Source organism: Natator depressus, chromosome 1 (assembly GCF_965152275.1).
Source record: "Natator depressus isolate rNatDep1 chromosome 1, rNatDep2.hap1, whole genome shotgun sequence".
Lineage (NCBI taxonomy): Eukaryota > Metazoa > Chordata > Testudines > Cheloniidae > Natator > Natator depressus.
Window position 1 is genome coordinate 206658447 of NC_134234.1, and position 23765 is coordinate 206682211.

The 23765-nt window shown below is 43.3% G+C and overlaps 1 protein-coding gene across 2 annotated transcripts; it reads right to left on the minus strand.

Annotated features, from left to right (window-relative positions):
* LOC141984631 (cystatin-A-like) lies at positions 1-22356 on the minus strand. 2 transcript variants are annotated; one of them, XM_074947788.1, is made up of 5 exons: positions 22253-22356; positions 19912-19958; positions 9661-9760; positions 2083-2184; positions 1-205 (listed from the first exon to the last, which is right to left on the minus strand). In XM_074947788.1, the coding sequence occupies exons 3-5, from the start codon at positions 9724-9726 to the stop codon at positions 71-73; spliced, it is 303 nt and encodes a 100-aa protein (XP_074803889.1). In that variant the 5' UTR covers positions 9727-9760; positions 19912-19958; positions 22253-22356; the 3' UTR covers positions 1-70. The 2 variants fall into 2 exon arrangements, with proteins under 2 accessions (XP_074803889.1, XP_074803897.1); XM_074947796.1 differs by lacking the exons at positions 19912-19958; positions 22253-22356 and adding an exon at positions 15939-16016.
* Positions 22357-23765: the final 1409 nt, after the last annotated feature.

A 23765-nucleotide genomic window follows, 5' to 3' on the forward strand; every position in this document is an offset into this window, starting at 1 on the left:
TATTGGCACTGGCGGTACGAGCTGGGAGTCTGCAGAAAGAGCAACAGAAGAGCCCATCCCAAGCATCTCATTAAAAATAGCTCAGTGGATCATTTTTGGTTTTGCCAGTCTCATAGCTGGTAAGACTGGGCCCCTTGTTCTCACAAGGCAGGCTTTGGAACACACTCAAGTGTACACACTCATCGGTGCTGTTGCTGATGGAGACCTGAAAGACAAGGAGAATGGGACAGCCATGGACTAAGCACATTCTCATGAAGGGATGTTTTGGGGAGATGAAGTGCTGAACCTTTGAATAGCTACAAAGTAAAAATTAAATCACACACGGTATCATTCAATACCCTAAACCTGGTCTGTAGAGACTATCCCATTTCATATCACATGTGTGAGCAGAAACAGGCTTGTGTGTCCAAATTAGGGTGTTCCTGATGATCAGCAGAAATAGACATTTTATCCCTGACCTCACAAGGCCAAATTCAGCCCTGCCATAAGAAGCTGTCACTTCCATTGGTTTCTCCAGGAGTTGCACCTATTTATGCCTGGACAGAATTTAGGTCATATTCTTCATATCTCAAAGTTATCCTTGCCACTCAACCCCTTCATCTTCTGCTTTTGCACATAACCTTGGGTATCTGAGTGAAGTAAATGAGAGTTTGCTCTACAAAAAAATCTGATTGAAAACGTTTGGGTTTAACTATCACTTTTTCCTAAGGCAAAGTCTCATTGACTTCACTCAGATCCCATGCCTAGGCTGGCAGTGAAAGAGTTAATCCTATTCACCCGAGGAAGGCCAGAGCTGTACGCAAAGACACTGGGGGAGGGGGCAAAGAAAGCTGAATGCTGGGGTGAAGCAAGCCAACACCCTCACAGGGGCTGGGTGAAGATTTTTCAGACAAATATTTTATTCACCAAAAAAATGCAGTTTCAAATCTACCAAAACTATTTGTGAGTTTTTGTGAATTTTGACTGTCTCTCAAATCAAAAAAGATTTGTTTGGAAATGCTGACAAACTGTTGCAATATTTCCAAATTGATTATTTTTGATTTTTTGGGGGAGAGAGATTTGCAAAATGGCCAGAGGAGGAGATGGTGGTGTCCCACCTTATAACTTTTAGTCCAAGTGGTTGGAGGAACTCAGGTGGGATATGGAAGACCTGGGTTCAATATCATCCTCATTTGAGGTGCAGAAGGGAGTTGATTGGGGTCTCCTGCCTCTCAGTAGAGTGCTCTAACCAGTAGGCTATGAGGTATTCAAGAGGAGGTTTCTCTGTCTCGCTTATTGAAGCTGTTCCACTCCCAAACAAACACACATACTGTTTTTAAAATTGCTCAGAGGAGTTTGAGGTGTATACCACAGAATCCTCTCAGTTACACTCCCCAAAATCCCAAGGCCGGCCCTGTGCCTACTGGGCTGATCATGGTGAAGAGGATTCTATGTCCTCTCAGGGCCTGGAGACGGCAGGATGAAAAAGCCATTATTTTGCCCGCCTGCCCAAACAACAGCTAAGGCCAGCTCTAAGGGTGAGAGCTGAGAAAGCAGTTGGAGAGTCTTGAATGGAGATCGCCCTCTTGGCAATCCTAAAATTTTACAATATACAGCTGAAAGAGTTCAGAGTAGCAGCCGTGTTAGTCTGTATCCGCAAAAAGAACAGGAGGACTTGTGGCACCTTAGAGACTATCAAATTTATTTGAGCATGAGCTTTCGTGAGCTACGTGAGCTACAGCTAAGGTGAGCTGTAGCTCACGAAAGCTCATGCTCAGATAAATTGGTTAGTCTCTAAGGTGCCACAAGTCCTCCTTTTCTTTTAGCTGAAAGAGTGGGACTTATGCTTTATAAATACTAAGATCAGATTTAAATGAGATTCACAAAACAAGCTGTTTATCTTTTCTATTTTTGTTGCGAAATCGCATCCAACAGGAAGTAATCCCTACCTTGATTAAAAGTCATATTGGAACCTTTTCCTGCAACGTTTGCTCACTATTTGAACATCTTGCTTTAAGGCACTCAAAATTATACCTATGTTCTTCTTCAGTTAGAACACTTATGCAATGATGGAAGAAGTGGGGGATTTTGTTGAGTACTGACCTTAATGAAGTAGTTTGTTCCAGCAACCACCTGCGTTTTATATTTTATGGCTACAAAGACTGGATAGGTCTTGTTCTCTCTCTCTTCCAGCTGTGGCTTCACCTGTAGAAAAAAGAAAGAGGGTTAGGTGGTGTAATGGGGTCAGCAAACCCCCTTCTCATTGTATGTCTACGGCCTCAGTTTCTTCTTCTCAGCTTCCCAAAGAATGCACATAGCCTGACATGCAGCACATAACATTTCCCTTCTTTGGGCCTTGCTTATTAACAAACAATTCAACTCAACTCAGATCTTGCAGCCTTATTCCCTAGGCTCCACAGTTCCTTGCAGCCAGGCTTCACACCCCTGTGAAAACTTGGATTGCTGCCTGGCTTTACCTGAAATACCTCTCACCTGAAGCTCCTGTTTTCTGCAAACATCTCCCCCAAAACACCTGTCCATCCACTGACCTCAGAGTCTGTCTGGCCCAGCTCCCTCTTAAAGGAGGCACCACCTCCAGTATGCCATCACATGATACTTGGTCACTGTGATACAGAGGCCCATTGCTGTCAACTGGCAAAAGGTTCGCTGTTCTCTACAAGCAACTCCTGTCTAGACCTGACAAACTCACTACACCTAACACACCGCTTTCATGGTATTCACCCATGAAGGTTAGCATGTGAGGTCTCTGTTGAAAACTTGTAACTTATCAAACCCATAATCAGTGTGAGATGTGTGTACGGGTGATATTTAAAGAACAATGTAACTGTATTGAAACTTATGCCTTTATGGCGGTCTTGGAGGGAAAGTGAGTGACTAGGGAATAATATGTCTCGGTGACGGACAATTCAAGCGGGAGGGAGTTGTCACCCATCCTGGGCTAGCCAATTATGTATTGCATTACTCATTGTCTGCCTTGGCACCAACCCAGAAAAATCAATTGAAAAAACCATCAAAGACAAACTAAGCATCGAAACCACTTGAATGTGAAAAGGAATAATAGGACATGGCATGTTTGCTGAATAAAGACAAAAGACTGATTTGGTATATCACAGGGTGGAGAAAGACGCTCTGTATACATGGACTAAGGAGGCACCTTGATGAGCAGGGGTGCTTCATGAAAGATTGGGTCTTGGCTCCTTGGGGCTAGTAAGTGCAGCAAAAGACTGAACTGTGGGCTAAGAATCTACATGATTAGATAGGAAAGGTAACTTAACTGTAGGCCCTAGTTTGCAGTTAATATGGAACCATCTGTTTCCATTACTCACACTTGTTTCCATTTAATCTTAAATACATTTTCTTTTGTTTTACTGGAAGTGAACTGAAGTGTTGGGTGTGCCACAGGAGCTGTGATCTAAGGTAAACCTGGGGTCCACTGTTCCTTCTGGAGTGGAGGAACTGGAATTTCTGTGGTGTCCGGGGATCAGGGGCTGGATACCACAGGGGGACACTTCAAAGGGACTCGGAGGCTGGGGTGCACCTATGTGCAATCTGCAGGGCAAAGGCAGGGCTGGCACAGCCCAGAGGAGAGTGGCTGGGTGGCTGACAGGCTGGTTGTGTTAGGGAGCTAACACCCAGCTGGCAAAGGCAAGACTCCCTTGTGCTGGAGGCAGGTTTGGGTGGACGAGTTTATGCAGGGGAACAACTTTAAACGCCGTGGATTTTTAAAATTTATTCAGTGCCAGTACTTCAGAAATATGATGTAGTACAAGGAGTGTTTCCCCATGATAACATACATCTGAAGGGAAGGGAAGTTTGGGGCTCATCAGTGAATTGACAGTGACATTATCAATGACCTTTTCAAAGGCTAAGTACCCGCTATCACAGTTCAGGGCAACTGCACCTGCAGTCCCCCCTTGTGTCCACCAAGCGGAGGCCCCCAGCTTTTCAGGCATCACCTCTCTTGGGCAAAGGTGCATGTCTCTCTCCCTCCTGGCCAGGGAGTTCAGGCTGCACAGCTTCCTAATCTACACGGTGATATCTCCAGCAAGCCAGACTGCCTAAACAGGCCAGCGTCTGTGCGGCTTTCTCTCCACAGGCTCTGAACATGGAGTGCCAGCAGTGACAGTTTATCGCACAGATCTTTCTAAGCAAGCACATTTATTCTTAAGGTAAAAGCATTACACAGGAAACATTAACTCAATAAAAACGTACACATGCTAAAAAATTTACCAGAGGTCACCCAAGCTCCAACCTAGGGCTCTGGTAGGTTAAGTCTTTCCAAGCTTTCCACAAGGATTGGACAGAAGGTCCTGTCCATTTGCTGGATCAGAAAAAAGGCCCCAAGTCAGTTTAAACTATTTATCTAAAAATCCTTTTAACCAGTAAATACAAGTATCTCTCCAGGTGGTGTTATAATCTGAATTAATTTGCCTCACCTCCCCACACTGTTCTTAATTCCTAGAGGGCTATGGTTCCCCTCCCCCACTGAATTATGTACAATCCCTCAATCACACATAAATGTTTGCATTTTTAATTCAACGAACTCCTATAATACTAATTTAATTCAATATGCTTTGTCCAGGATATTACAGGTGAGTGTCATATCTGTCACAATCAAGTGACTTTTTAAAATTTTCCCTGAGACTATTATGATTACACTCACCTGATGGGGTCATCGGAGTGAGATCTACAACCTATCATGAAGGACGACCCATCACTCTCACAGATCTTGGGCGACAGGCCAGTCCTTGCTTACAGACAGCCCCCCGAAACCTGAAGCGAATACTCACCAGCAACCACACACCACACAACAGAACCACTAACCCAGGAACCTATCCTTGCAACAAAGCCCATTGCCAACTGTGTCCACATATCTATTCAGGGGACACCATCATAGGGCCTAATCACATCAGCCACACTATCAGAGGCTCGTTCACCTGCACATCTACCAATATGATATATGCCATCATGTGCCAGCAATGCCCCTCTGCCATGTACATTGGTCAAACTGGACAGTCTCTACATAAAAGAATAAATGGACACAAATCAGACGTCAAGAATTATAACATTCAAAAACCAGTTGGAGAACACTTCAATCTCTCTGGTCACTCGATTACAGACCTAAAAGTGGCAATTCTTCAACAAAAAAACTTCAGAAACAGACTCCAATGAGAGACTGCTCAACTGGAATTAATTTGCAAACTGGATACAATTAACTTAGGCTTGAATAGAGACTGGGAGTGGATGGGTCATTACACAAAGTAAAATTATTTCCCCATGTTTCTTCCCCCCTCCACCACCCACTGTTCCTCAGACGTTCTTGTCAACTGCTGGAAGTGGCCCACCTTGATTATCACTACAAAAGGTAGTCTCCTGCTGGTAATAGCTCACCTTACCTGATCACTCTCCTTACAGTATGTATGGTAACACCCGTTGTTTCATGTTCTCTATGTATATAAATCTCCCCACTGTATTTTCCACTGAGTGCATCCGATGAAGTGAGCTGTAGCTCACGAAAGCTTATGCTCAAATAAATTGGTTAGTCTCTAAGGTGCCACAAGTCCTCCTTTTCTTTTTGGAGTGCTCTGGTACATCAGCCCTTCTCAGATTCAGATGTTCTGTGTCTCAGAGGAAAGCATTCAAGAGACTTCAGCTGTGAGGCAGCATGGACTGCAACAGCTAGTGGGTCCCAAAAAGCTCTGACACCCAGCACAAAAGAAATACTAATTTACTACGGCTGCCAGAAAAGGACAAATACCCTCGGCTCACTCAACAGCTCAGAGTCCTTCTCAGTTTATCCTTTGTGGGACAGTTCAAAAAAAAAAAAAGAAAAAAGTTGGGGTCCTCAGGCCTCACTGTCTGAATATCTTACTCCATCCACGCAGCAGAGGTCGTTGGTCAGAGTTCAGTTCTGTGGTACGACTCATTGGGGGCCCCCCTGCCTTGCTCTTTCACACTGATGCAGCATCTTCTGCTTGAGTGTCAACTCTGGAGCAGCTGTTCCAGTGCGTCACAGGCTGCCACTCTCAACCCAAATGCTGCAATCACGACACTCCTCCCAAAATCCCAATACACCCACTCTTGACGAACTATTCTCCCAGTTCCCATGGAGCCTTTCCTTTCCTTTCCGCTGCTCTCCGCAGATTCACCACACTACACCCAGGCTTCCCACTTCTTTGGAAGTGTTGAGTTAAGTGTCCCCTCAGCACCAGCTGTCCTTGTCTCAGACAAATAAACTGTCATCCTCCACCCCCACCATTCATGTCCTTCCCAACCTCCAAGCACTATTTACCCATCAGTTATTTATTGAAAGGGCCCACCCCTTCAAGGGAGGTCAAGCAGCCAGCTGCCTAGACCCCAAATGGACAGTTTGAAGCCCTTGGCTCATGCCTATTTAATAAGTAATACATTCCTGAACAAATGTATGGTTGGTTGTTGTTTCTGGACTCAGCTAAGTTTAGGGCAGAAATGAAGGTATCACTCAGGGGTCAACAATGCTACAAGAAAACCTCTCCAAAATTGATAGGGCTAGGGCTTCTGGGGCTAGGTTTCACCAGGGATCTTAGGCACCCTGCTGACTAGTGCAATTCTTAGCCCTGAGTTAGGCACCCAGGTTCCCCCTGTATTGTATGAGGAGACTTAATTGCCTAAGAAAGGGATTCCCAGAAGCCAGCAGTCAGATTGGGGAGCCATCTAAGCTGGCCAAAAGTAAAATGGAGAGAAGAGGGGCAGGGCATAGGGCCCAGATCTACAAACGTACTTAGGCACCTGACTGACGGGCCGGAGAGAGGTGCCCATCTCTGCCTGGAATTCGTGCTTTCAGATTGCCAGATGAAAAGTGCCTTGTACCTGCTGAGGAAATCAGGGCTAAAATCTTTTACTCTCAGAAGAGCTTTTGGCAGAGCATCATTTCCCTTTGCTGTGTTTTTAATGGTCTGCTTTGGAGCCTCTTTTAGGAGCATTTGGATACTACAATGAAATCCAACATAATGACAGCATTGTAGGTGGGGAAACTGAGGCAGAGAGCACTGAAGTGACTTCCCCAAAGTCAGGCCACACAATGAGTCTGTGGCTGACACAGGAATCACATCTGTCTCATGACTACCAGTCCTAGGGCACCAACCACAATCCATTGTGCTTCATTCATTAGCTAACTGGGAACTTTGACCATTTCTTTAAGAGCATCTAGTCAAAGGCAATTCATGTATTTAAGCCAATCAGCAATGACATTTTTCTGCTGGCAGCCACTTTCCCTTTCCATAAAAGGATGCATGAAGGGTGGGGTGAGAGCCACCACGAGTCTTCTCGTCAGCAGTCTGGTAGTCAGATGCTCTCTGTTGCTAAGAAATACCGTGGAGTTCCCAGGTGACGCACAAATGCCAACTATTATTCAAAATCTACCTCTCCAAGGCACACATAGATCTAAGCACAAGGTAAAAGTTTCACCTTTTAGAAAATAAAGAGCAATGAATAATTGTATTTACATGTTTAAAAGATCACTGAACAGACGAGTGCTTTAAATGAGGGGTTCTCAACCTTTTCCTTTCTGAGGCCGCCCCAGCATGCTATAAAAATTCCACAGCCCACGGTGTGCCACAGCTGTTTGTCTGCATATCCAGTAGATTAAGAGCCAGGGCCAGCGGTAGGGGGTGGCAACCAGGCCAATTGCTTGGGACCCCAGACCGCAGGGGGCCCTGCAAAGCTAAGTTGCTCAGGCTTTGGCTTCAGCCCCGGGTGACAGGGTTCGGGCTTTGGCTTTCTGCCCTGGGCCCCAGCAAGTCTAAGGCCAGCCCTGCTCTTTGGTTTATTTAGGCAGACCCCCTGAAGCCTGCTTGCAGCCCCCCAGGTTGAGAATTGCTGCTTTCAATCATTCCAAGTACATGACACTTTCCTGAAAGTAGTTCAGAAATCATACATATCTGCCCTCCAGAGGCGACACTCTGCTCTCACTTAACAGGGGAGTCAATTTTAGAACCTCAGTTGACCCGTGTGAATGAAAGCAGAATCTGACTTGAAGATTCACCTTTTGCGCCATATTTGTGTCCCCTGAAAACTAAGAATTGTGGCCTCGTTTCTGACATATGCTGGGAGCACATTTAAACTTGGATTCTAAGATTTTTTTGGACAGAGACCGTCTGTTACGTTTCTACAGTGAGCATACACACAACAGCAGTAGTATTTTGTAGTTCTATAGTGCCTTTCGAGGAAGAATCTCAATGTGCCTTACAAATAGGAATTAACAGTCCCCATGTGAGGAAGGGAAGTGTTATCCTCCGCTGCCCCCCTCCATTTTACAGCTGAGGAAATTGAAGCACAAAGAGGCCAAGTGATTTGACCAGGGTGTCACAGTGAGTCCACAGCAGAGCCAGGCAGGCCCAGGACATTTCCCCCTCACCCCCCAGCCCAAATAACCTTCAAGGGGCCCTAAATCATTGTCAGAAAGGCCAAAGTTATAAATCACAGGAAAATACTGACTTTCTTAAACTCTTAAAATCCACGATTTTCCAGGGATCCAACTAGCTTCTGGACTTCTAGAAGATTATTTGTTTACAGGGCCCCCGAAATACCCACTCTCCTCCTCTGCCCCCCCCCCCCCCCCAGTAATGGGACCCTAGAGCTAGCCCTGGCAATAGGAACAAAAGCCTGACTCCCTGGCCTGCTCTGCATTAGCAAATGGGACCCCCGATTCACCGCCGGTGCAGCTCCACGAGCCCAAGTACACAAGTGGGCAGAACAATGATATTTTTACTGCCCTGCCAGCCAGTTCTGTACAGATCAGGGTTTGATGACACAGTTGTAAGGACACTTAAAACGCTGTCTACACAGGTGCTTCTACCGCTGCTACTAGCCGTGGAACTGTACTGGTGGTTAATTAGGCAGCGCAGGCTCAGCTGCAGGTGCCCGTACTGACCACTAGAGCTTGCTGTCTTTCATACAGTTCTATCTGCAACACAGCCGTCAATGTCTCTAGAGCTCCCAGAAGACTGAGAAGCAGAATAGCAGAAGACTGGAAGAAAGCTAATGTGCTACTATTTAAAAAGGATAAATGGGGTAACCCAGGTAATTATAGGCCTGCCAGTCTGACACTGATCTCGGGTAAGAAATTGGAGCAGCTGATTCAGGTCTTGATTACTAATCAATTAAAGGAAATCACTATACTTAATGCCAGCCAATCAATGGGGATGTATGGAAAATAGATCCTTTCAAACAGATTTGAAATCTTTTTTGATGAGATTATAAATGTGGTTGATAAAAGGCAACACCGTTGATGTAATAGAGTACTGTATGGCATTATACTTGGTGCCGCATGGCATTTTGATTAAAAAGCTAGAACAATACAAAATTAACACGGCCACCTTAAATGGATTAAAAGAATGAAAAGTTCTATGCCTATGCTGTACAGGAGGTCAGACTACATGGTCCCTTCTGGCATTGGCAGATACGAATCGAAGAATTTCCTGGACTGGAGTCAGTGCAGTCACTTCTTTAGCAATTTTTCCATGCCACATAATACATGCTTCTAATCAATCAAGAGGGCTTCCATTTACAATGCTTCTTGTTAGATTTTAAAGGAAATTTTAGCTTCATTCCATAATCTCTCTGGAATTTGCTTTCGTGCTACTAGTTTCCGTTTTGCATCTTTCATGGGATGCAACTCACCTGGTCAGCAATCTCTTGGATTTCTGGAGTCGCGGGTTTGGTCTCGGTTAAGCCTCCAGGCATCATAGTGGCAAATAACTTCTTAGGATGTTTGGAAACTCTGACAAGCAAAATTTAGAGCAAATGTGACAAAGAATAGACAGACATCTGACATTATCTAGTCACACAGTCATGTGGTTTGTATAGGTGGAGTTTACCATTGTCAGGCTTGTGAGGGGAGAGGAGGGAAGAAAGGAACAAAACAACATTTAAAAAAATGTAATATTGTCAATAGTAAGAGAGAGAGTACTTTAAATATCATTATGTGAATAGTGGTCCGTGGACACCAGAAAAGCAGAAAACAAATAACTCCCCGACCCCTATTAATTATGGTAGTTGGTTCAGGCTGGTCTGGCAATTTCTTGACTCATCACCAGTTGCAACACCTCTAATTGGGGTGTGACTCTTTGTGGTTCGGGAAGTGATTGTGAACACTGAGCTATACCCAAATATTTCTCAATATTTGCCTTAAAATTACCACACATTCTCCCCTGGTTTCATTGCAGCAATTCTGGTTTATCCCTAAGAGTGCAAAGCTAGCACTCTTTAATTCTTTTATTTCTCTATTGTTTATTAGAAAACTGAAAGGTTTTCTAACTGTTGAAAGGACAGAGGTAAGAATGCTGGCACATGCTGCCGCCTTAACCCCTTCTTTTCCTTGTGTTTTACCTTTTATTTGAAGAAATATGACCCACCCTCCAAAATGAGCGTGCATGTAGATTCTTTATCAAACTTTTTACAAAACCTACGTACATTTAGCAATTAGTCTTCTTTCTAATTTTGCACCAGGAATAAAATTTCCTTTTTCTACATTATTCCTTTAGCATTTGTCTATAAAAACTGGCAGATAGGCCTAATCTTTAGAACAATTTCCCTTATTCCTACTTAAAGTAATGTAGTTCTTCACAGCCTTTTGTATTTATTGAAAATTAGCACCTCTTGGCTTAAATTGTATTAGAGGCTCTTAATTTTAGTACAGTTTTTGAAGGACAAATAAATTAAAAAGTTTTCAGCAAAACATACAACACACAAAGCACCACTCATGCCTCCGCACCCCACCCTGCTCTATTTCCCAAAGCAATTAAGCATACATTCAAGCCAACTTGTAGACTATTTTATAGATAAAATAGTATATAGATAAGTCACCGACACACACGCACATGTTCATGTTTTTCAGCATTATTTTATATGAAAAACACGCACATATACACAGCCTAACTTAAAAGAAATCTAACAATGTAAAATTGGTTAATACACCCGACTGTAGACAAAATGAAGATTTCGTTTGAACTATTTATGTAAAACAGCTGATTACTTTTGAGATAAGGATGCTGCTCATCCCCTTCAACACACAACACCAACATCCACCCATCTCTCCTCCTTCCCAAAACAATTAAGCATACATTCAAGCCATCTTGTATAGATAAACTGCTATAAGCATACACTCAAGCTAGTTTTATAGAAAAGGCGAACACACATTTATACTTGTTTTTCAGCATTCACAAACACACACACACCCCTCTAACTTACAGTGTATGAGTACCTACATGGGGAACAAAGAGTTGACAATTGGCTCTTCAGCCTACCAGAGAAAAGGATAAAATGAGCCAATGGCTGGAAATTGGCTACTGATGATGATGGGGAAGGTGATGGTGATGAGGAAGATGATGGCTCACATTTCAGGTTGTCCTGCAAGGGATGGGGTGCGTAGATGGATGTTCAAATGGACGTTCTGTAGTCTGTCTACCTTGATGGGGTGGAGCGTTTGTGACTTTGCTAAATGTATTAATAAATTCTTCGTAAATATAGAAGAATTCCTACAGTGTGAGTGTTGCAACTGTGCACAATGGGGTTCACAACTATATAGTAATTTTAATAATACTGGGCCTGATCTTGAGACAAGGATCTGTCTACCATCAAAGTGACAACTGGGAATTCTTAAGTAATCAACATAAATAATACTAGGGCTGTCGACTAATCGCAGTTAACTCGTGCGATTAATTAAAAAAACTAATCATGATTAAAAAAATTAATCACAGTTTTAATTGCACTGTTAAACAATAGAATACCAATTGAAAAGTATTAAATATTTTTGGATGTTTTTCTACATTTTCAAATATATTGATTTCAATTACAACACAGAATACAAAGTTGACCATGCTCACTTTATATTGTTGTTTGTTACAAATATTTGCAGTGTAAAAATGGTGAACAAGAGAAATAGTATTTTTCAATTCACCTCATACGAGTACTGTAGTGTCATCTCTTTATCATGTAAGTGCAACTTACAAATGTAGATTTTTTTTTTATTACATAACTGCACTCGAAAACAAAACAATGCAAAACTTTAGAGCCTACAAGTCCACTCGGTCCTACTTCTTGTTCAGCCAATCTCGAAGACAAACAAGATTGTTTACATTTATGGGAGATAATGCTGCCCACTTCTTATTTACAATGACACCTGAAAGTGAGAACAGGTATTTGCATGGCACTTTGTAGCCCGCATTGCAAGGTATTTACGTGCCAGTTATGCTAAACATTCATATGCCCCCTTCATGCTTTGGCCACCATTCTAGAGGACATGCTTCCATCCTGATGACGCTCGTTTAAAAAAAAAAAATGTGTTAATTAAATTTGTGACTGAACTCCTTGGGGGAGAATTGTAGTCTTCTGCTCTGTTTTACCCGCATTCTGCCATATAGTTCATATTATAGCAGTCTTGGATGATGACCCAGCACATCTTCATTTTAAGACCACTTTCACTGCAGATTTGACAAAACGCAAAGAAGGTACCAATGTGAGATTTCTAAAGATAGCTACATCACTCGACCCAAGGTTTAAAAATCTGAAGTGCCTTTCACAATTTGAGAGCTTAAAAGAGCAACAGTCCGGTGCAGAAACTACAGAACCCAAACCACCAAAAAAGAAAGGCTGCTGCCGGTGGCATCTGACTCAGATGATGAAAATGAATATGTGTTGGTCCGCACTGCTTTGGATGGTTATCTATCAGAACCTGTTATCAGCATGGATACATGTCCTCTGGAGTGGTGGTGGAAGCATGAAGGGGCATATGAATCTCTAGTGCATCTGGCACATAAATATCTTGCGTTGCCGGCCACAACAGTGCCACGCGAATGCCTGTTCTCACTTTCAGGCGATACTGTAAACAAGAAGCGGGCAGCATTATCTCCTGCAAATGTAAACAAACTTGTTTGTCTGAGCAATTGGCTGAACAAGAACTAGGACCGAGTGGACTTGTAAGCTCTAAAGTTTTACAGTGTTTTATTTTTGAATGCAGTTATTTTTTTGTACATAATTCAGCACTTGTAAGTTGAAAAGGAGTACTTGTGGCACCTTAGAGACTAACCAATTTATTTGAGCATAAGCTTTCGTGAGCTACAGCTCACTTCATCGGATGCATAAAGTGGAAAATGCAGTGAGGATGTTTTATACACACAGACCATGAAAAAATGGGTGTTTATCACTTCAAAAGGTTTTCTCTCCCCCACCCCACACTCCTGCTAGTAATAGCTTATCTAAAGTGATCACTCTCCTTACAAATGTGTATGATAATCAAGGTGGGCCATTTCCAACACAAATCCAGGGTCTAACAAGAACGTCTCAGGAACAGTGGGGGAGGGGGTAGGAAAAAACAAGGGGAAATAGGTTACCTTGCATAATGACTTAACCACTCCCAGTCTCTATTTAAGCCTAAGTTAATTGTATCTAATTTACAAATGAATTCCAATTCAGCAGTCTCTCGCTGGAGTCTGGTTTTGAAGTTTTTCTGTTGTAATATCGCAACTTTCATGTCTGTAATCGCGTGACCAGAGAGATTGAAGTGTTCTCCGACTAGTTTATGAATGTTATAATTCTTGACATCTGATTTGTGTTCATTTGTTCTTTTATGGAGAGACTGTCCAGCTTGACCAATGTACATGGCAGAGGGGCATTGCTGGCACATGATGGCATATATCACATTGGTAGATGTGCAGGTGAACGAGCCTCTGAGAGTGTGGCTGATGTTATTAGGCCCTGTGATGGTGGCCCCTGAATAGATATGTGGGCACAGTTGGCAACGGGCTTTGTTGCAAGGATAGGTTCCTGGGTAAGTGGTTCTGTTGTGTGGTATGTAGTTGCTGGTGAGTATTTGCTTCAGGTTGGGGGGCTGTCTGTAGGCAAGGACTGGCCTGTCTCCCAAGATTTGTGAGAGTGATGGGTCGTCCTTGAGGATAGGTTGTAGATCCTTGATAATGCATTGGAGAGATTTTAGTTGGGGTCTGAAGGTGACGGCTAGTGGTGTTCTGTTATTTTCTTTGCAAGCAACAATATAAAGTGAGCACTGTTAACCTTGTATTCGGTGTTGTAATTGAAATCAATATATTTGAAAATGTAGAAAAACATCCAAAAATATTTAATACTTTTCAATTGGTATTCTATTGTTTAACAGTGCAATTAAAACTGTGATTAATTTTTTTAATCATGATTAGTTTTTTTAATTAATCGCACGAGTTAACTGCGATTAGTCGACAGCCCTAGTATTATTTATGTTGATTACTTAAGAATTCCCAGTTGTCACTTTGATGGTAGACAGATCCTTGTCTCAAGATCAGGCCCAGTATTATTAAAATTACTATATAGTTGTGAACCCCATTGTGCACAGTTGCAACACTCACACTGTAGGAACTCTTCTATATTTACGAAGAATTTATTAATACATTTAGCAAAGTCACAAACACTCCACCCCATCAAGGTAGGTAGACTACAGAACGTCCATTTGAACATCCATCTACGCACCCCATCCCTTGCAGGACAACCTGAAATGTGAGCCATCATCTTCCTCATCACCATTACCTTCCCCCTCATCATCAGTAGCCATCATTCTGGCACCTCCCAAGGTCTACATCTCTCTCTCCTACTGCCCACAGGCTCAGATGTAAGTTTTATAATATGTTATGCTGACACCACTGTGTCTAATGCATATTCAGTAGGGGTTTCTCCCCTTTTCCTTATTTGTATTTCCTCATCCTACTAATGTTGAGGTGTCCTCCTTCTATAGGTTACTATATTAATACGTGTAACTACCATTTCAGCTCATGATCATACCCATCACCCCTTGCGTAAGTGGATTTGCGGTTATTACTTCCATGTTCCTTGCAGTAGCACTTACTGGAACATTCTAACTCCTACCATTGAGCAGCTCTTCTTAGGTCTTGTCTACACTGCCATTTAACAGCACTGCAACTTTCTCGCTCAGGGGTGTGAAAAAATGCACTCCTGAGCGCTGCAAGTTTCAGCGCTGTAAAGTGGCAGTGTAGACAGTGCACCAGTGCTGGGAGCCACACTCCCAGTGATGGTAGCTACTCCCCTCGTGGAGTTGGGTTTTTTATAACATACCCTTAGTTCCCAGAATCTAAAGGTAACTGTTAGTCTATGCCAAGGGTTCCAGCCTACTTAACCACACTTATGCTAATTTATGCTTTAGCTAATGTCTTACAGGATACAGGCCTGTAGGTTTCCTGCATTACAGCTGAATATAATGAAAGCAGCTAAATATAATGAAGGCAAGGCAGTGAATATAGCAAAGGCAAGCTAGCCCTATGGGCTACACCATGTACAAGACTAAATGCAGGCCTAGTTTAAACTATTTGTGGAAAAAAAGAGCTAACACCACTGTCAAGTTGCCTTCCCCACTCTGAATGCTAGGGTACAGATGTGGGGACCTGCATGAAAACCTCCTAAGCGTACTTTTACCAGCTTAGGTTAAAACTTCCCCAAGGTACAAACTATTTTACCCTTTGCCCTTGGACTTCAGCTGTCACCACCAAATGTCTAACACCGGTTACTGGGAAAGAGTTTGTTTGGAAACATCTTTCCCTGCAAAATCCTCCCAAATCTTACCCCCCTTTTTCTGGGGAAGGTTTGATAAAAATCCTCACCAATTTGCATAAGTGACCACAGACCCAAACCCTTGGATCTTAAGAACAATGAAAAAAGCATTCAGCCTCTTAAAAGAAGAATTTTAATAGAAGAAAAAGTAAAAAGAATCACCTCTGTAAAATCAGGATCGTAAATACCTTACAGTGTAATTAGATTCAAAACACAGAGAATCCCTCTAGGCAAAACCATAAGTTACAAAAAGACACAAAAACAGGAATATCCATTCCATTCAGCACAGCTTATTTTCTCAGCCATTTAAAGAAATCATAATCTAACGCATATCTAGCTAGATTACTTACTAAGTTTTAAGACTCTATTCCTGTTCTGTCCCCAGCAAAAAGCATCACCCAGACGGACCCAGACCCTTTGTTTCTCCCCCCTCCAGCTTTGAAAGTATCTTGTCTCCTCATTGGTCATTGTGGTCAGGTGCCAGCGAGGTTATCCTAGCTTCTTAACCCTTTACAGGTGAAAGGGTTTTTCCTCTGGCCAGGAGGGATTTTAAAGGTGTTTACCCTTCCCTTTATATTTATGACAAACACTTTTACTTTATTCTCCACAAACTATGCCCTTGTTGTTCAGATAAAATGTACCTCTTTCAAAATTTAAAGTATGAAATGTAGATTAATTAAAATGAGTAACTTGGATTTAATTAACATAAAAACAGCAGTGGAGAGAAACCTCTCATTTAGTGTTTGAGAGGCAGTAGATATAAACAAAATGTTCTTAAAATTCAGTGTGCCTTAAATGCTTCAGTAAATATTTTGCATGAATAACTTTTTTTGGCACATTTAGCAAAATATAAAAAAGAAATTAAAAATCATGAAATACACATGTAACCCCCAAGGAGATTCCGTAGATTCCTGGGACTCTGTCTGCGGGCAGCTCTGGGAGAGGCACACTGTCCCTGGTAGGGAGGGGGAGCCAAGGCAGACTCGGAGTCCTCCCAGCAACCAATAGGGAGTGAGGGGCCCTCCCAGGGAGAAGCCATTTGGTGGTCAGTCTGGAGCCAGCCAGGAAAAGGGCAGGACTGGCTGCCTGGGGAGCTGGTGAGTCCCAGGCCTGCATGCAGGGTTCCCCCTGAGAACAGACCTCTAGGGAACCAACAGTAGATCCCTCAGCTGGGTTTTTCCTTCCCCACTGATGATTCCCAATTTGTAGCATATGCTGGGAAACTTCCCAGCCAGGCTGAGTTCTCCCTCCAGCTCCCTGGGTGAGACCAGTCACCACATGGTCAGCTCTGCTCTGGCTGCTAGTTCAGGGAAGCTGGCTGCTGAGTGTGTGACTGGAGGCTGGGCTAGGAGGCTACAGTTTGGATGTTAATGTAGTTGTGTAATCTACACCTTGAGCCCTGCACCCCTTTGTGGTGAGGGGAAATCCTGGGACCGACGCAGCCTGATTCCTGCCTGAGGAGGATCCCTGCCAGCAGAGATCAGCCCCTCTGCAGTGACTGAGGAGTCCAGAGTCATCTTCGAACCTGAGGATCATTCATGGAGTTTGTGAGTGCACCATCGGTTAGTTAGTCAGGGAATTTGTTCTGGGGACCCCCTGCTCCCTGAACTGTGTCCTCAAGCCAGGGCGTAAGGGTTTGAGGATTTTATAACCTGCTGCATATTACACCTGTGGAGGGATTTACCACCTTCTCCCACCTGTGAGTCCTATGGGCTGTACTAAACCCAGTCAGCCACACTGCTAAACCACTGCAAAGAAGAATTTTGTGGTTATAGGTCATCAAGGGCCCCAGCAAAGTATGCGTACCAACGGGACACTAATTCTACATTTGCTACATCAAGTCATGGGTATTTGCAGTGTGGGCACTGGTGACCCTAAAAATAGGGTTTTACCCTTGTCTGTTGGTATTTGTCTCCTGTTTAATATAATTAATTGTGTTGAATATATTTTTATGTGTTTGTGTTATTTCTTGGAAGTCTCCAACTATCTGGCAAGTAAGTGGGGATTACTCTGTCGTTAGAATTTTCTGCCCAAGCTTCCCTGGTGACCCTGCCAGGAAGGAGTGAGGGGAGTGGAGGCACCGCCAAATAATTTCATAGGAAAAAAAGAAAAGAAGATTCACCCCGCTGAGTGGGTGGCAGGATCCAAAAGAACCCAGACCTGTCCATCAAAACCTGTAAGCGGATTGGCATTAAAGGAGGTAACCAGGTGGAGAGGGGGCGCTACACTCAATAGCCCAGAATTTTAAAGGTAACGGGGCGGGGGGGGGGAGGGAAAAAGAAAAAGAGTACAAGGTTAAGAGAGGTGGTCTGGATTTTAGGGACATTTTGACAAACGTTTCAAATATTTAGTGATTCAGTTTTGTATTTATTCTGTTAGTTTGCATACTTTAGCATGGCTAAACACGTGTCATAAAGAAACTCTGCCTAACCTCATGAGGCATTATATTATCCCTTTTGTTATTCCAAGTTTAATAATTGCTTTCACTGAGGATCAGAAATAGTAAATAAATTACATTTACAAAGGCATCAGAAGGAATGTGTACACATACCCCCTCCCCCCACACACACCAATTTCCGGCATGCTGGGGAGGAGTGTACCCTTAACAGATACCCCCTGCTGCTCTCTCTTCCCTCTGGGATTTTGGGAAAGAGTTGGCTGGGAAAGGACGGGGAAGAAGGGAGAAAGGGGACTGAAGAGAGAGGACAACACAGATAGGAGAAGAGAGGGGCTATGGGCAAGGGGAAGAGCGAGAGAGAGAAGATGAGAGAAAGGGAAGGAAATGGAGAAAGAGAGACAGGGTCATGTTGAAAGCAGGGAGTGAAAGAAGAATGGATTTAGAGCGTGCAGAGCAGGGGTGGCCAACCTGATCCTGAGAAGGAGCCAGCATTTACCAGTGTACATTGGCAAAGAGCCACAGGACTACGTCAGCAGCCCACACATCAGCTCCAGCCCTCACTCTCAGCGCCTCCCATCCACTGGCAGCCCCACCAATCAGCACCTCCCTCTCCCTACCTCCCGATCAGCTGTTTTGTGGTGTGCAGGAAGCTGGGGGGGGGGGGTGAGAACAAGGGCATGGCCGGCTCAGGGAAGGGGTGGAGTGGGGGCAGGGCCTGTGGCAGAGCCAGGGGCTGAGCAGTGAGCACCCCGCAGCACATTGGAAAGTTGGCGCCCTGGAGTCGGTGCCTATACAAAGAGCCGCATATTAACTTCTGAAGAGCCGCATGTGGCTTTGGAGCCACAGGTCGGCAACCCCTGTTGCAGAGTCTAGTGCATGGGGCACCTACAATGCTTGACTCCATGCTGGTGGTACAGAGCTACCGTACCAGACATCCAGAAGGGACTAGTCTGCCACAGGGCTTAGAGGAAACACCCTGCAGTGGGGTTGGTTACCATAGTTTGGAACCAGTCCTGCAGACACGTAAGCATCTGCACAACTTTACTAACACAGATAGTTCCATTGCCTGCCTAGGGGCGTGTGGTGCTTTGGAGTAAAGTGTTTGCATTACACTGGTGATGAATCTGGCCCAGTAAATGCAATCTTACCTACAGAATGGAAGGCTTTATGCTGATTTATTCTGACATAAATTGACAAAGTTCCCTATGGACAGGAACTCTGATGGGCACCAGGTTATAGCTGTATAAAGCAGCCATAATTCCACTGTTGCGTGATGAAAGGGGGATGTACAGCCCAGAAGTAGATGGTTCTGGCAGAGAATGGGGCCTGGCTAGGGTCTCCATTGTACATAGAGCTGACTGGGCATTTTCTATTGAAGTGATTTTTGGACAATTTCTTAAAAAAATGAAATCTAAATTTTCAATGGGAAATTTTCAGTGTTGCTGAATTTTGGGGGGGAATCAAAACAAAGTGTTTCATTTCAGGGCTGTTCAACATTAAACTGCTTCCGCCCAGAGTGCCTTGATGGTTCATGGGAGTCATAGTTCAGGTGCTTTGTGCCCCCATTCTTTCCCATGACCTGGACCCTTACCCCAACTACATTCCCCATGATGCACTGTGGTCTCCCTTCTGACAGGGCCACATGGCACCTCAGGGAGATGTATTCTTGCAAAGGAGCCTGCCCCATGCGGAAGAATGAAAGCATGAGGTACCCAAAACTACCTGTCCCATGAGGCAATAAGCAAATGCAGTTTAATGTCAAACTGACTTGAAACAAAATGTTTCAACATTTACTAAACAAATTCTTTTGTGAAAATTTTTGCTATTTTTCCAATTTGGGACATAAACAAATGTCAAATTATTACAATGTCCTGTGAGCCAAATTCCTGTTTTGTCTCAGCTGCATTTATGCAGTATATACTCACCTCCTGTTGTGTGTGCTCTTCCTCCTCCTGGCCCCAATTCAGGAAACCTGTGAAGATTAGACTATTACAAAGCTGCCTGAATATGGATTTAAGAGCCTAACTTCAGGCACTCAACTGAAAATTTTCATGTCAACCCCTGTGCCTTAGTTTCCCCATCTGTACAAGAGGAATAATCATCACAAAGAACAAGGGAAGGATTAATAAGTATTTAAGGATTGTAAAGCAAAGCTAAAAGTCACCTGAATTCACATAAAAACCTCCAGTGGCCAATCCCCCGCTCTCTCCCACCCTACCCCCATTTTATTGGGACAATTGGCCGCTGCAAATGTTATAATGTTGATGTGCACAAAGCCCAGCACAAGCAGGTTCCTCTTCTTCAAAAGAAGAACTAAAGATCACAAACATGCGTTTCCCTTACTGTGAGTATTTCTTTCCTATAACACACTGTTATGCTCAAGGTTGGGTGTCTCCCACCAAGCAGGTCTTTGATCTACAGGCAGTCACACACCTCATTGAGGCTATGGCATTTTTGGCATTTATGGCAATTAGGGCTGTCAATTAATCCCAGTTAACTCACACCATTAACTCAAAAAAGTTAATCAATCACACTTTTAATCGCACTGTTAAACAAAAGAATACCAATTGAAATGTATTAAATATTTGTGGATGTTTTTCTACATTTTCAAATATATGGATTTCAATTACAACACAGAACATATTGTGTGTACAGAAGTGTGTGGTGCTCACTTTATATTATTTTTATTACAAATATTTGCAGTGTAAAATGGTAACAAAAGAAATAGTATTTTTTAATTCACCTTATACAAGTACGGTAGTGCAATTTCTTTATCATGAAAGTGCAACTTACAAATGTAGATTTTGTTTGTTTGTTACATAACTACACTCAAAAACAAAACAATGCACAACTTTAGAGCCAACAAGTCCACTAAGTCCTACTTCTTATTCAGCCAATTGCTCAGACAAACAAGTTTGTTTACATTTATGGGAGATAATACCACCTGCTTATTATTTACAATGTCACCTGAACGTGAGAACAGGTGTTCACATGGCATTTTTGTAGCTGGCATTGCAAGGTATTTACGTGCCAGATATGCTAAACATTTATATGCCCCTTCATGCTTCGACCACCATTCCAGAGGACATGCTTCCATGATGATGATGCTCGTTTTAAAAATATATGCGCTAATTAAATTTGTGACTGAACTTCTTGGAGGAGAATTGCATGTCTCCTTCTGTTTTACCCGCATTCTGCCATGTATTTCATGTTATAGCAGTCTTGGATGATGACCCAACACATGTTGTTCATTTTAAGAACACTTTCACTGCAGATTTGACAAAACACAAAGAAGGTAACAATGTGAGATTTCTAAAGATAGCTACAGCACTCAACCAAAGAATCTGAAGTGTCTTCCAAAATTTGAGAGGGACGAGGTGCAGAACACAGTTTCAGAAGAGTTAAAAGAGCAACACTCCGATGTGGAAACTACAGAACCCGAACCACCAAAAAAGAAAATAAACCTGCTGGTGACATCTGACTCAGATAATGAAAATGAACATGCATTGGTCCACACCGCTTTGGATCGTTATTGAATGGAACCCGTCATCAGCATGGAAACATGTCCTCTGGAATGGTGGTTGAAACATCAAGGGACATATGAATCTTTAGTGCATCTGGCACATAAATATCTTGCGACATCGGCTACAACAGTGCCATGCAAATGCCTGTTTTTACTTTCAGGTGACATTGTAAACAAGAAGTGGGCAACATTATCTCCTGCAAACGTAAACAAACTTGTTTGAGCGATTGGCTGAACAAGAAGCAGGACTGAGTGGATTTGTAGGCTCTAAAGTTTTACACTGTTTTATTTTTGAGTGCAGTTGTTTTTTGTACATAACTCAACATTTGTAAGTTCAATTTTCATGATAAAGAATTGCACTACAATACTTGTATTAGGTGAATTGAAAAATACTATTTCTTTTGCTTTTTTTACAGTGCAAATATTTGTAATAAAAATAATATAAAGTGAGCACTGTACATATTCTGTGTTGTAACTGAAATCAATATATTTGAAAATGTAGAAAATATCCAAAACTATTGCCTCTGTCTTCACGAACAAGGTCAGCTCCCAGACTACTGCACTGGGCAGCACAGCATGGGGAGGAGGTGACCAGCCCTCTGTGGAGAAAGAAGTGGTTTGGGACTATTTAGAAAAGCTGGACGAGCACAAGTCCATGGGGCCGGATGCGTTGCATCCGAGAGTGCTAAAGGAGTTGGTGGATGTGATTGCAGAGCCATTGGCCATTATCTTTGAAAACTCACGGCGATTGGGGGAAGTCCCAGATGACTGGAAAAAGGCTAATGTAGTGCCCATCTTTAAAAAAGGGAAGAAGGAGGATCCGGGGAACTACAGGCCAGTCAGCCTCACCTCAGTCTCCGGAAAAATCATGGAGCAGGTCCTCAAGGAATCAATTCTGAAGCACTTAGAGGAGAGGAAAGTGATCAGGAACAGTCAGCATGGATTCACCAAGGGCAAGTCATGCCTGACTAATCTAATTTCCTTCTATGACGAGATAACTGGTTCTGTGGATGAAGGGAAAGCAGTGGATGTATTGTTTCTTGACTTTAGCAAAGCTTTTGACACTGTCTCCCACAGTATTCTTGTCAGCAAGTTAAAGAAGTATGGGCTGGATGAATGCACTATAAGGTGGGTAGAAAATTGGCTAGATTTTTGGGCTCAACGGGTAGTGATCAATGGCTCCATGTCTAGTTGGCAGCCAGTATCAAGTGGAGTGCCCCAAGGGTTGGTCCTGGGGCCGGTTTTGTTCAATATCTTCATTAATGATCTGGAGGATGGTGTGGATTGCACCCTCAGCAAGTTTGCAGACGACACTAAACTGGGAGGAGTGGTAGATAACCTGGAGGGTAGGGATAGGATACAGAGGGACCTAGACAAATTGGAGGATTGGGCCAAAAGAAATCTGATGAGGTTCAATAAGGACAAGTGCAGAGTCCTGCACTTAGGACAGAAGAATCTAATGCACCACTACAGACTAGGGACCGAATGGCTAGGCAGCAGTTCTGCAGAAAAGTACCTAGGGGTTACAGTCGACGAGAAGCTGGATATGAGTCAACAGTGTGCCCTTGTTGCCAAGAAGGCCAATGGCATTTTGGGGTGTATAAGAAGGGGCATTGCCAGCAGATCGAGGGACGTGATCGTCCCCCTCTATTCGACATTGGTGAGGCCTCATCTGGAGTACTGTGTCCAGTTTTGGGCCCCACACTACAGGAAGGATGTGGAAAAATTGGAGAGAGTCCAGTGGAGGGCAACAAAAATGATTAGGGGACTGGAACACATGACTTATGAGGAGAGGCTGAGGGAACTGGGATTGTTTAGTCTACAGAAGAGAAGAATGAGGGGAGATTTGATAGCTGCTTTCAACTACCTTAAAGGGGGTTCCAAAGAGGATGGATCTAGACTGCTCTCAGTGGTAGCAGATGACAGGACAAGGAGTAATGGTCTCAAGTTGCAGTGGGGGAGATTTAGGTTGGATATTAGGAAAAACTTTTTCACTAGGAAGGTGGTGAAACACTGGAATGCGTTACCTAGGGAGGTGGTGGAATCTCCTTCCTTAGAAGTTTTTAAGGTCAGGCTTGACAAAGCCCTGGCTGGGATGATTTGATTGGGGATCGGTCCTGCTTTGAGCAGGGGGTTGGACTAGATGACCGCCTGAGGTCCCTTCCAACCCTGATATTCTATGATTCTATATAAATGGTATTCTATTAACAACAGTGCAATTAGCTGCAATTAATTTTTTTTAATCACACGATTAAT